Here is a 13,513-nt window from a genome sequence, read left to right on the forward strand (position 1 = left end):
ATTTAATGTGCGGGGAAACTCAAAGGTTGAAGAACTAGCATTTAGACAGTCTAACACTGGTAAGCCGTAATCTTACCTCTTTAAACTCCATTACATTCTCACGAGAGACATGCTAATACAAACAAGTCAATCAGAGTGTGTGTTTAGCAAGATCAAGCTTAGAGGATCGTTTAAAAATCCATTTATTGTTCTAAAGCCACGTCTTTTTCCTCTCTCATTAACATGTTATACATTAGTCTCTGCTATCCATGATTCATGTCACAGTTTAGTTTGCTAGCTTTTAAATTATTTAACAACCATAAGCTATTAATACAACTTTTAAAGTGTTGCACATATTCTTAAAACAAACTTGGGTTCATTTATGTATTTTGTTTTTGAAAAAATGTTTTTATATCGAAAACATTTTAGGCATCTCTTGAAGAAGAAATCAAGCAGGCATTTAAAGCTAAACACACGTAATTCCAAATTTAGTTTCTTACAAAAGGTTTCAGCTTTATTGACAAATTATGGCAAACATATTTGACAAAATTATGGTTTCCTATTTAGAGAAGCTTTACACATGGAACTTTATGTGATTTTTTAAAAATAAAAAAGCAAAACAAATACAGGTTAAAACACTGGACAAATTCAGTTAGCTACATACATACAGTAGCCGCTTGTTGTCAACCCCATTAAAACAGCATTTAAAATGAAATTTACAAACTTAATATTGAACATCTTAAATCTAACTAACATATATTAAAAAGACAGGTTAAAACATCTTATCTACATCTTGATTATCATCTGGTTCAAAAAAGTCATATTACATTTTTAGCAACCCTAAATAAAAAAATTGACCTTTGTTGTACCGGGCAGGGGGGAGGGGTATGGAGGGGAATAGATGCAGCTTCATGCTTATTTTTCCTGTTTTGCTTTAAAATTACACACAACAATGAGGAACAACCAAGAAAACATCATCTTGCTGAATGGTTTAGCCAATGCTTGCCAACGGTCTTTTATAGTCCATGTTATAAAATAGTACTAATGCCAGTGTCACTCCATTGTGTAAACACAAGAAGTACGGTATATAGAGTAATCATAAGCAGTAATTCCTAGGATAGAAAAGAAATGGGCTATTACTTGTCTTGTTGCCGTTTATGTGGAGATCACGGGTTATTAATTGTCTTTAAGGTTGAGGTCACAGATGAGGAGGACCTTCAATATCTACCATAGGGGTGTTCCCTGTAACCCCCTCTGCTTGACCTGGAAGGTGGTGCCTTTAGGCTGGGACGGCTTATGGCCCACTCTTCTTGTGCTAAAACAGACAAAATAAGAAGAAAGAATTTACTTTATTTTAGTAGGCATGTATGTGTGTAAAAGATCGAGCTGTTCCCCGTTGTGCAATTTAGCAAACCAAATATAAGGACAGCTTTGGGATCCATTTCCGTGTCCTCTCTAAAATCACACTTATAAGATTTCGCTGCCAGCCAAGGCAGCTTTCAGTAAAGAGCAACAGACCTCTTTCCCTTATTTGATGCAAGATATGAATATCCAATTTACTGGTAACACAATCAGTCATAAGAAAACGGTTGCTTTAAGTTTGCCTGCTCTCCAAACCCCATGCCATAACTGAGTTTCTAACACGCTATGCTAAAGCATGGAGGTGGATATCGTTTTCTGCAGCTGGCACATTAACTGGACCAGGAGTTGAATCAAAAGTGGGTAATTGAAATGTGTTTTCTGCTTCCATATTCAGCTAAAAAAAGAAAACAGTAGAATGGAAACTACTTGGAACTAAAGTAGCGTTAGGACAGAATTTTCCAGAGTGTGCAGATAATTCTCAATATACATTAAATATTAGTTTTACACACACACACACTCACACACACACTAATACACAGACACCCAATAACAATAATGTATTGATACACAGTATTAGTTGGAGTCTTAAGTGAACTCATGGTCACTTTTCTGAATTACACCAGCATGTGATATTCTCAGCTTAGCTCTGTGTAGTGGTGGATGAGTAATTTTCATCAGCTCATTGGCTTACTGAAGCAGTATTCAATGTTCAGGCCCTGTAGTACAAACATCTCTGCTGATTCCCACCACCCCACACACCCTGCCCATGCCCCACAGCAACCAGGCAGTTTCTGTCCTGAAACCAGAATGACAGCTAGCCTGGATGGGACCCAAATAATCAGTATCCTCCAAGTCAGTCTGGATGACATTCTAAATTATGCAGATACTGCCCCCTGGGGGCTGCTGGAACAATCCAGGGGGGTGCTAGTCGCCTTGGGTGCAATTGGGAGGCGTTGAATAAAAATAAGGGGCGCTGGAAGCATAAAGGAAGATTTTTTTAAAAAAAAATTCATACCTGTTTCATCTGTTGTGCAATAATCTAGCATTTGTGCTGGAGGTGAGGGGTTTCCCCAGGCTTGGGTGAACTCTTTTCGGCTTCACCCAGGCCCAGGAAGTGGATCGCAGCTTGCCTAGCTTATTTGTCCAATGGCAGGCAGGCTGTGGTGCTAGCCCCGACCCTTGGGTCTGCCCCATGGGTTTTTAATCCCAGGGCCAAGTCCACCTCCTTGTCCAGTTTTGAAAAACATTTGTACATATTTCATCTGTTGTATAATGATGCTTACCTATGTAACATAGAGTTATAATCATAGTGATTACTTTATTGTCCAAATTTTTCACTACATCTTTCTGTTGTTTCACTTAAAGATATTTAAGTGAATATATAAGGTAATTCTGCAAAAGGGGTGGTAGGCCAAATAAATTAGGGGACCTCTAGGCTATGATATAACTTGGGAGTATTATTATTTATTTATTTCCCCCGGAACCAACTTTCAGGTACTTAATGAGTTCCTGCCTGTGTCATTTCAGTCCTAAGCTTTGTGCTTTAAACTATGTCTCTTTAAATATTTTCCTGATATATTACTACAGTGCATTATATATAAAGAGCAAGTGTAAGTTTAGCAGTTAATGAAGTGGGGTGAGTGGGTTGTTGTTTAATATTAGGCCACTGTGACCATTTACAACATCAATGACTAGCCGTTCAGCATTTTTCTAGGGAAATCTCTGTTGGTCACAACATCCTGGTGAGAGTTAGACAGCTTGTGATTAGTAAGCTCTGGAAGTAAAATATGCACAATTATGTCTGCAAACTCATTCCCAAATGAATCAAATCAATGATCTAAGTTGTGCACCTGCACGAACAAACTAGCAAGCAGCCTACGGTCAAGACACCAATTAGACAACAAGAGCGTGCGTGATGTCTGTTCACATGGGTCAGTGGCAAATAACAGACCTGCTAGGGTTCTGCTTGAGAAACGCAGCAGATTGCATAGGTCGTGTAGAAATGTAAGGGCACACAAGACAGATTAGTTATCCTCTAGCATGGCAAAGTTTTGTCAGCATTTCAAGCAGATTAAACTCATACTTTGTCACCATGGCATATTCAAAGAATCACTTCCATTATCCTCTTCCTCCTCCAAACTACACTAGCTCCTGCACTGCTTGGATCAGGTATTTGGGGAGTGGATAGGTTTAAAAAACCAGACATAATGTAGAACAAAATCAGTGTGTGACAGCTCTAACTCTGAATGAGGTCCTCTGAATGAGGGGAACATTCAGACACAGCAAGCTCCTGGCTTGGTTTGAAAAGCTATTAAATGTAGCAGTTTCTGGTTTCACATGAAATGGGAAGCAATGGCTAAAGGCTGAATCCTGGTGTGTTTTGCTGCTTGCACAATGGGAAGAGCAAAAAAGTAGGAAAAAGGCTGCCTATGCTCACACATCTAGATCTTCAGCTTAATGTTATGTATGTATGTCACCAGCAGTGCCATGTGTGATGCTAAAATTTGGCACACACCCCTACCTATCACGCTCTGTTCTACAGCATTGTTTTGCATCCCCCCTGCAGCACGGCACCCAATGCCACCCTAAAACCGCCTCTGTTCATATTGTTTCTCATCAAGCCATTGACTGACTGTTCTTGCCAGAGGCCTTATGAACCCCTGTGACTATGAATCTAGACCTTTTCTTCCTTGCTGTGGATGAACTTTTTCAAAAATACTCCTTGCCTTGAGTGTTTCAAATATCTGCTTCCTTTTCTCCTGCAGGGCACTTTTATTGCAGATTCAGCTTTGCCCAATCGCCTAATAGAGGCTGTTTGCTTTCCTGAACAACCAGAGCACTTTGCTTCTACTTATCATGATTACTGTGCTATCCTATGCATGTCTACTCAAAAGGAAATCCCATTGTGTTCAGAAAAGTGGATATTGGATTGCCATAGGCTCCTCCCTTAAAAAAATAATCTTGCATTTATCGATTTGAATTGGAAAAAGAAGGGAGAAGAAAGTTAAAAGTGGCTTGAAAGAGAACTGCTTACGAATGAAATCATTTCAGGAGGGCTGGAAAGAAAGGACTAAGGACATGAGTAATCATGGCTACAAGTTAATCAAGAGTTATGGGATTTTGTTTTAAAGCCACAAGTATTAAATGCATGAGCAGAAACCTTTTATTAATGTGGATACTTCCAATTTGCTGTGTTTTCACTGAATCAATACAGCAACCCACCATTAAATGGGGAATAGGAAGTTAATTGCTATTATCACTAGCTGCCAGCCTCCTTGGTTTGTGATCAATTGACAGTTACTTATTATTATTTCAGCAGTCTTACTTAAAATTCACATTGGCTCTTTGCCATTACTTTCACTGGGCTTTCAGTAAACTTCCTGTATGTGCTGGGAGCATTGCTTTATTGATGCATTATCTGCACACGTTTAAAGAGGATGTTGAGACCATGCACTAATATATATCTCCTATGACAAATGTTCTGTCTGCACAAGCATTTCAGCTTGCCAGACAACATGATCCTTCTTCTCCCTCTCCTGCAAGCTGGTCTGGGGGGGTTCTCCTGACCCCCTAGACCCAATTTTGGAGGGTGCAGGGGAGAAGGAGAGAGGTGAAGAGCCCTGTTGCACAAGGAGAAGTCCCTGTGGACGGCTTCCACTGACAGGGCTCATTAGGAATTCTATCCTTTGTATATGTTAATTTTACATACCTATTTCCAAGAGGATCTCCCACTTACTTACTTGCATTGATATAAACGTGTGCTTTCTAGACACTTGATTGAGGCTTCATTCCAATATACACTTACCTGGGCAGAAGTCCCATTGAACTCACCATGACTTACATCTGAATAGACATGTATAGGATTGCACTATGACTGTCTTAAGGAAAAACTGCATCGACTTACTTACACTTGGTGGCAGTTCTTAACTCAAGTAAATGGTAAGACTCACTTCAGTGGGTCAGCCTGAACTTTTTTTTTTTTTATAAAATACAAAAAATCCTTTCTGCTTTTATTTATTGCAAAAAAAAAAAATTAATCACCTTTTTATGAATTAAAATAACCTTTCTTTCATCACATAGTGGATTGCTATCACATATTCTGACTGTGGGACAAACCTGTGTTCAGAAGTCTTCATTATGATTCAAAAGGTTGTGATACCCACCAGGACCAAATCCCCTTAAACAGTGAGCTAAGTAGATGAGCCACAGCCTCTCCCCCAAATATGCCCCCTTTTTTGAGCCAAACTAATTTGATTAAGTGATGGCTGTTCATTTCAGACTAGAACACCAACTAGGAAACCAGGCAAGAGAAGCATTGCATCTTAAATGTTAAGCCTTCCACTGTGCAACACTAACATTCTGTAGTCACTATTCTAAAAGGTAGAGGAGCTGGAGGGAAAAATGCAAAGTCTTGTATATAGTAGTACCTCAGGTTAAGATCTTAATTCGTTCTGGAGGTCTGTTCTTAACCTGAAACTGTTTTTAACCTGAAGCACCACTTTAGCTAATGGGGCCTTCTGCTGCCGCTGCTGCACGATTTCTGTTCTCATCCTGAAGCAAAGTTCTTTACCCGAGGTAATATTTCTGGGTCTGTAACCTGAAGCGTATGTAACCTGAAGTGTATGTAATCCGAGGTACCACTGTAGTCGTGTGTATAGATGGCTGATCAACATCAAAAACGTGTTTGATCATCCACCAAGTTACACTTTTTAAATTAAAACCTGATAGTTCATAAAACGTTGTACGAGTAGCTATAGGTGTTCTTTCTAAGACTGGAATTACAAAATGCCAATAATCACAGTCCTGAATTCTTCAAAATTCTGATTAGTCTATGGGCAATAAATAGAGTACAGAAGCAGGTAGTTGTCTGTAGAAATTATTCACCTTCCCCCACTGCAACCATGTGTCAAAGGGAAGATGCTGAAGGATTTAACACACCATACTTTGGGTATATCTTTGGAGAAAAGTAGTTTTAATTGGCCTTTAGGGAGGCTACAAACTCAAACACTAAAAAAGAGGGTTCATTTCTTAAGAAGACTAAGAGAAATGGAAGAAAGGATGAGAGAGAGGGCAAGAGTGAGAAAAAGGACAAGTTTTCCATGGGGTGTTATGTAAAACCCAAGATCAAACAAAAACTTTAGCTATATCACTAAGAACTGCATTCAGTTACTCATTGCACTTTTAAAGACAGTAGTTACAAGCAAGGTTCCGGAACAGTACATTTATGGGCACAATTTAAAGTCTTGGTGCTGACCTTTAAAGACCTTAACAGCCTCAGCTGAGTAGGCCCGAAGTAGTGTCTCCACCCCCATTGTTCAGAGGTCTTCCTCCGAGGGTATTATGGCAGTTCCCTCACTACAATAGAATCATAGAATCATAGAGTTGGAAGAGACCACAAGGGCCATCGAGTCCACCCCCCTGCCAAGCAGGAAACACCATCAGAGCACTCCTGACATATGGTTGTCAAGCCTCTGCTTAAAGACCTCCAAAGAAGGAGACTCCACCACACTCCTTGGCAGCAAATTCCACTGTCGAACAGCTCTTACTGTCAGGAAGTTCTTCCTAATGTTTAGGTGGAATCTTCTTTCTTGTAGTTTGGATCCATTGCTCCGTGTCCACTTCTCTGGAGCAGCAGAAAACAACCTTTCTCCCTCCTCTATGTGACATCCTTTTATATATTTGAACATGGCTATCATATCACCCCTTAACCTCCTCTTCTCCAGGCTAAACATGCCCATCTCCCTTAGCCGTTCCTCATAAGGCATCGTTTCCAGGCCTTTGACCATTTTGGTTGCCCTCCTCTGGACACGTTCCAGTTTGTCAGTGTCCTTCTTGAACTGTGGTGCCCAGAACTGGACACAGTACTCCAGGTGAGGTCTGACCAGAGCAGAATACAGTGGCACTATTACTTCCCTTGATCTAGATGCTATACTCCTATTGATGCAGCCCAGAATTGCATTGGCTTTTTTAGCTGCCGCGTCACACTGTTGGCTCAGGTCAAGTTTGTGGTCAACCAAGACTCCTAGATCCTTTTCACATGTACTGCTCTCAAGCCAGGTGTCACCCATCTTGTATTTGTGCCTCTCATTTTCATTCTCACAAGAAGTGAAGCTACAGGGAACCAGGCAGAGGCCTTCTCAGCAGTGATGCCCTCCCTGTGGAAAGCCCTCCCATCAGCTGTCAAGGGGAAAAAGAACTACAAAACTTTTAGAAGACATCTGAAGGCAGCCCTGTACCGGGAAGTTTTTTATGATTGATGTTTTACTATGTTTTTATATGCACTGTAAGCCACTCAGAGTGGCTGGGGAAACCCAGTCAAATGGGGCAGGGTACAAATAATAAAATAATAGTTTTATTATTATTATTATTATTATTATTATTATTATTATCAGCAGCAGTAGCATTCTTGGCATATAATCCCTGTAGAATTTAGTAAAATAATACATCTTTAAAAAATCTAACAGTGCATGGTTAGGAAGCCTATTTTATTTTCATTAATTTATTCATTAATTTTTTTCATTAATACTTCCCCCATCCCATGTAACCAACAACATTTATCTAAGGAATGCATGGATAACTAAAAAGACTAATCAGCTTTGAAGAATTTGGTATATGTAAATAGCAATGATGGTGCAGAAGAATGAGATGACCAGATTGATCAGCCATAAGCAGAAACGTAGGCCAATAGTTTTTGTAATTATATATTGCATACTACCAGGGGCAGCGCAGGATAATCACCCCTTTAAAAATCTTTACATCTTTTTGGTGCAAATGAAACAAAACACAAGTAAGGATTTTTTAGTTTCTCAAGTTTTTTTGCAAGTAATACTGAAATTAGGACCATGAAATTGTAAAACATGAAGTTAATATATCTACTTCTAGGTCTGCGCAATCCTAAGCACATTTTCTCAGAAGTAAATCCTATTGGTTTCATTGGGATTTTATTAGACTCACACTCATGCACTGCCATGCAAATCATGTTTACTCCAAAGTAAATCTCAATGGGTCTTACTTGCAAATAAGTGTTGTGAGGAATTCAAGTAACAATGCATGAGCCTCCCTAAAATCAAATCACTTAATATCCAGTGGAATTTATATGAGTTTAATATTCTATTTTGACTGCAGCCAGTGGTAACAGCAAATACAGTAAAAAAAAAAAGCACATTCATACAAATGTGTTATCATCAGTGGTAGTTTTAATACCTTACTTCACTGAAAAACAAATAATTCTCATTGGGCGGAAGTCAATTGGTACTATGCCACTCATGGAAGGACTTTTGATCCCAGGGAAGTGCTTGGTCATGAAAGGGGAGGAGTGGTTTTGGCAAATCCCATATCGCTCCCTGCAACTACCTATACCACCTTTCACCCTGTTCTAGAGGGTTGCCCAGGAAAAGATTCTCTTGGAGAACCATGAACTGCAGGGTGGATGAGGAAGAAATTGGCTCCTGTCCTCTTCTGTTAATGGATGCCTCTTCTGGATCAAAATCCCACTATGAGTAGAAAGGCACCAATTGAATCCTATCACTTATACAACAATGCACTACACATCTGTCATTCTGTCTTTGCCTTCTTCTGAAATGCTTTGCTGACATAGGTGAGAGATGCACCACCTGAAAGCTCTGAGACTGGCTGTGCTGGGGGAAGCTACAATTGTTGACTTAGGAAAGAAGTCCCTTTTGCCCGAGAACAAGCATGTGAGAATTGCCTTGCCTTTGTGTCAGCAACTTCGCAACATCAAACGTCTTCACTCACAACCTCATCTCCTTTGTATGCTTACTAGGAGCCAACACACTACACACTAACCTTTGGTGCCTAAAGAAAATGAGTTTTGGAGGCAAAGGTGTATGGACATATAACTAGCACAGCTGCTGTCTGGAAAAGTGCAATGGAGTTATAGTATAATGTTGGGGGAAACATTAAAAGATGCCAAGATGTGGGGCAAACAAAAAATCAAATCCCGCTCAATTTGCAAGTACTCACCTATCCTGGTGTGCATCTTTCTAACATGGCCACAGGGTTGGACCAAAGATGAACATGAATGAAATGAAGAGGAGGAGAAGCTGGGGGTGAGCATCTCAATGGAGAGAGAGAGGAAGAGAGCAAAAGCCCAGGAAAAGGAAAGCAAGGCAAAACCAGGTAGGGTGAAAAGCTGAGGCTGGCATGCTAAACAGCTCATCCACTCAAGTTATATAGCCCAATCTTTCTGGCCCCATATCCTTACACACTTAGTGAACACTAACTGTGGAAATAATGTCATTTTCTATTTGCTAGCATCATTGTTTGACATTGTCCTATTAGGAAATCATTATTTTAAACCAAGCATGAAGGAACTGAAACTTTGCAGTGCACTAATATATTCTCAACAGCTGAACAAATACAATTATTTTTGAAACTGTCAACTTGCATAAACTTCTATTCTTCCTATGCATCTTTTACCTCTTTTTTTTTTTGAATTTCTAGTTATTCTTGCTGGATGGATGGGTTATTCTTTCACATTTTGTTTGCTTCAACAGAATGAATCCAAACTTATACCTTCTGGTGATTTTAGAAAACTTTCAAAGCCAAATTAACTTTTTTTTTAAAAAAAAAATGTTCTCTAAAATCAAAACAGAGGGTTTAGATGTTCTGGGAAGGACAGGTAGCAGGTCAGGTTCTGAGGTCAGAATTTTGTCTGTGTAAAGGGACTATTCCTGGTAGATGTCTGTTGCTTAGATTATCCCTAACACCCAATGGCCATAGCACATTCAAAATTAAGTACTATTAACAGTGCAATCCTATACGAGTCAACTCAGAAGTAAGCCCCAGTGAGTTCAGTGGGGCTTATTCCCATGAAAGTAGGCATAGGATGACAGGCTGAGTGTTGATTTCAGTCAAGCACATTCTGAAATTCATTCTATTGCAATCAATTGAAAGAGCTTAATCTCAACTGGGTCATATGCCCTATAGTATATACACAATTCTAGTATGAGGTGGCTTGTGTAGTGTTAGTAAAGCTACAGAACTTCCAGTGTCTCTTCATATCTGTGGGAGTGAGTATATAATGTGTGCCTGTACATTTCTGTTATGTGGCTGAATGCCAGTCACAACCTGCACACTGAAGGAAAAGATAAACCTTGTAGAGAACATCTATTTTTTATTTCTCATATGCTCTCTACGGAGGGGAAGTGGCCTTGCTTTTGTGGTAACTTTTCCCAAAACAACAAGACCCCAACCCTGTTGGTCTGCCCACCCCTTGCCCATCAGTTGGCAACCCTATAGGAGCAATCAGTTGCTGGTTAGGGACTGACAGGTTTGTCATGAACTTTAGGCAAGATTTGACCTACTGGAAACTATACATGCAATGCTTTTTTAAAAAAATGCATTTTAATTAAAGTAGCATAAACTTGCTCTCCAACAAGAACAAAGCATTTGAGGCATTGCATGCTTCTTTTTGTTTTCCTGTATTTCAGACAGCATATACGTAAAACAAGGTGACACCAGTAAGACAGACGACCATCACCATGAAATAGATTTGGGCCCTAATCAGCATTTTCACCACTGCTTTTTAAAAACTGATCTACAAGTGTGATGAATGTCTTTGAAATTCTGATGAAAACGAATCTGCTCAGTTTCCTGGCTTCAGTCCCACAAGTCACATTTTACCTCAGAATGACATAAATCAGCTTAGTCTGGCCTCTATAAAAGCAGGAGAGGGAGAATGTACAAGTAATTTTAGGTTGTCACTGAGTGATTGGTTTTCTGACTTCACACTTTTACCAAAAATAGAACAGGCCTTACCGTAGCTGTCATAAGCATCTTCACTTGTTCCATGACCATAGTCATAATATTCAGGCAGACTGCAATAGATTGACAGCAAGTAAAGTTATTGGCACAGGAAAGCTTCAAACACAAGAAAATATAAGTTTGTTATGCTGGTCCTTTAAAAAAAAATTAAAAAATAAATCTAGACAAGCAACCGCTAACTCAATATTTAAGGAGGAAAACCTGAAAGGAAAAATCAGTGAAGGAAAAAGGCAACATACAGTAGAATGCATTGTTCATTTTAAACCCCTCCCCCCTCGGATAAAAGTTACCCTGAATGGCAGTGGTTTTGAAGATTTGACTGTGAACGTGTAGAAGGAATTACAGCTTGCTATAAAAAATGCCTATGCGACCAGTTCTTTGATCACAGTTAACTAGAACTAAACATTTTAATGATACACCTCCCACATTTAAAACATTGTGATTATTGGAATGAACCAGCAGGATTTTTTGTTTTGACTTGCAGTGGCTTCAGCTCTGTTCTTGTCAAAACGTATGTATGTGCTGTCATTGGGAACAAAACTCACTCAGTCCATTTCCTTGTGCTGCAGCAGTAACATCATAACCACGTTTTCCTAACAAAGCATCCTTCATGCTTTGGAAAGATCAGTAACATCATGCCAGAACAGATGTGTCAACACGGCCAATGATAATTTTAGAGGGAGGGAAAAAAGCCTCTGGTATCACAACTGCGGGAAAGCAGGAAACCAGCAGGCCAGTGTCATGGGCAACATGAATCTCCCAACACTGCCATCACTGCAGCTAACCTGGATATGGCCAGGGCAGGGCAGTGTTGAGGTCAGGGCTGCATGGACACACCAATGGTAACACACAGATCTGCACAGCTCTGACCTTGCCACTGCACTGCCCCAGGACCATTTAGGTAAGCTGCAACAAATCTAAAGTTGAGGGGCCTTTTCTGCTGCCTGCTGCCAGTAGGAGAACTGCTTGGGTGTTCTCCTACTGGCCTCCCCTCCCCAACCTGTAGTACTCCTTTCTACTAAAGGGGGTTGGTGGAGAGGAGATTGCACACCATCTAAGCCCCACTCTCAGCTATTCACACAGTGGGGTTGGGATTTCAATGTAAGAATAATTTCTCATGTCATTCTGACTCTTGGCTAATCCACCATTTTAAGACTTGCCTCTTCAAAAACAAACAAACCACTATGGCAGGCATAGACAAACTCGGCCCTCCAGATGTTTGAGACTACAATTCCCATCATCCCTGACCACTGGTCCTGTTAGCTAGGGATGATGGGAGTTGTAGTCTCAAAGCATCTGGAGGGCCGAGTTTGCCTATGCCTGCACTATGGGTTCTAGTAACAAACGAGTTCTCTTCCAGAATTCACTGCTGGTATCTGAGCATTTCCAGAATATGGAGGCAACTGTTCATTAATGCATGCCACTTTAAATACAGCTGAATATATGCAGCTATCTATTACTTATATTTATTCGAATAATATTCTTGTCTAATTTCTTGGACAAGAGCTTTGATAAGTGAATTGCATTTCAAGCATCTTGAGCCAGCACAGATGGTTTCTATGACTGCTTTAAGGTGGCATCAGAAGACAAATCTCAACTCAATTCATGTTTTATACAAGTGTAGTACATCTCAGCAATTATCAAAAGAAATCAGCATAAGCAAAGCTTTCCTGTTTATAAATTTTAATTTTTATCCTATAATTTTGCAAGTTTTGTGTTCATGCATCCAAGAAAGCCAGGTTTCCTTGGCAGTTGGGAAGAAATGCACTGTTCTCTATGATTAGCATTCATTAGCCTGAAAATAAAGTAAAGCACATTTTTGAGAGCTCAGGTTCCTAGCCTGAAAGCACATATAAGATGAACTCATTATCAGCCAGGCGTATTTCCCCTAGCATACACTACATTATACTTTAGCCTTTAGTTTCAGGGCAGCCTGATCCTGTACTGCCAGCAATGGCTGTCTCCGCCTCTGTACATTAACTCCAACATCACATTGTTGGTTAGAGAGGGAAAGCTGCCGGGGGGGTGGGGGACATGGACCAAACACTCCTGCAAACCCCATACTTTCATTCTGATCCCAGATTGAGGGTAGCTAGAATGGGGCAACCTGTCTCTGATGCCTCCATTTAATTCCAAAACCACGAGGAAGAAAAATGCTAATGCCCACTGGTATGATGAAGGTTGCTGGAGGGATTCCTTACCTCCCCATCTGAGGCTGGAGAACATATTTAGTAGGGGTGAATTTGGAGAAAAACCAAGCAGTAGGGCTATGGAGTTGGGGAAATAAATACAATTCCCCATTGGCGTGCCCTGCAGCCTATAAAGCACACCTGGTCTTGGGCTAGCTGTGTAATAAAAACTGTGGTGTATAAAAAGTATTCTTACA

The 13,513-nt window shown here is 40.1% G+C and overlaps 1 protein-coding gene and 1 long non-coding RNA gene across 13 annotated transcripts in view; one reads left to right on the forward strand and one right to left on the reverse strand.

The window, feature by feature from the left end:
- LOC310840713 overlaps positions 1–13,513 on the forward strand; it is a 249,855-nt gene that overhangs the window by 233,501 nt on the left and 2,841 nt on the right. The window lies entirely within an intron of this gene.
- Positions 1–13,513, reverse strand: part of KHDRBS2 (KH RNA binding domain containing, signal transduction associated 2) — a 330,858-nt gene that overhangs the window by 22,772 nt on the left and 294,573 nt on the right. For 7 of the 12 annotated variants that reach the window (XM_083730715.1, XM_083730719.1, XM_083730720.1 and 4 more), the window contains one exon: positions 11,122–11,180. In XM_083730715.1, coding sequence (XP_083586841.1) covers positions 11,122–11,180 — 59 coding nt within the window. Of the gene's footprint in view, positions 1–466; positions 1,295–11,121; positions 11,181–13,513 lie in introns of those variants that run through there. The other 5 variants (XM_083730722.1, XM_083730721.1, XM_083730723.1 and 2 more) reach the window with 2 other exon arrangements.

This window comes from Podarcis gaigeae (assembly GCF_964106915.1).
Source record: "Podarcis gaigeae genome assembly, chromosome: 3".
In the NCBI taxonomy this organism is placed as follows: Eukaryota; Metazoa; Chordata; class Lepidosauria; order Squamata; family Lacertidae; genus Podarcis; species Podarcis gaigeae.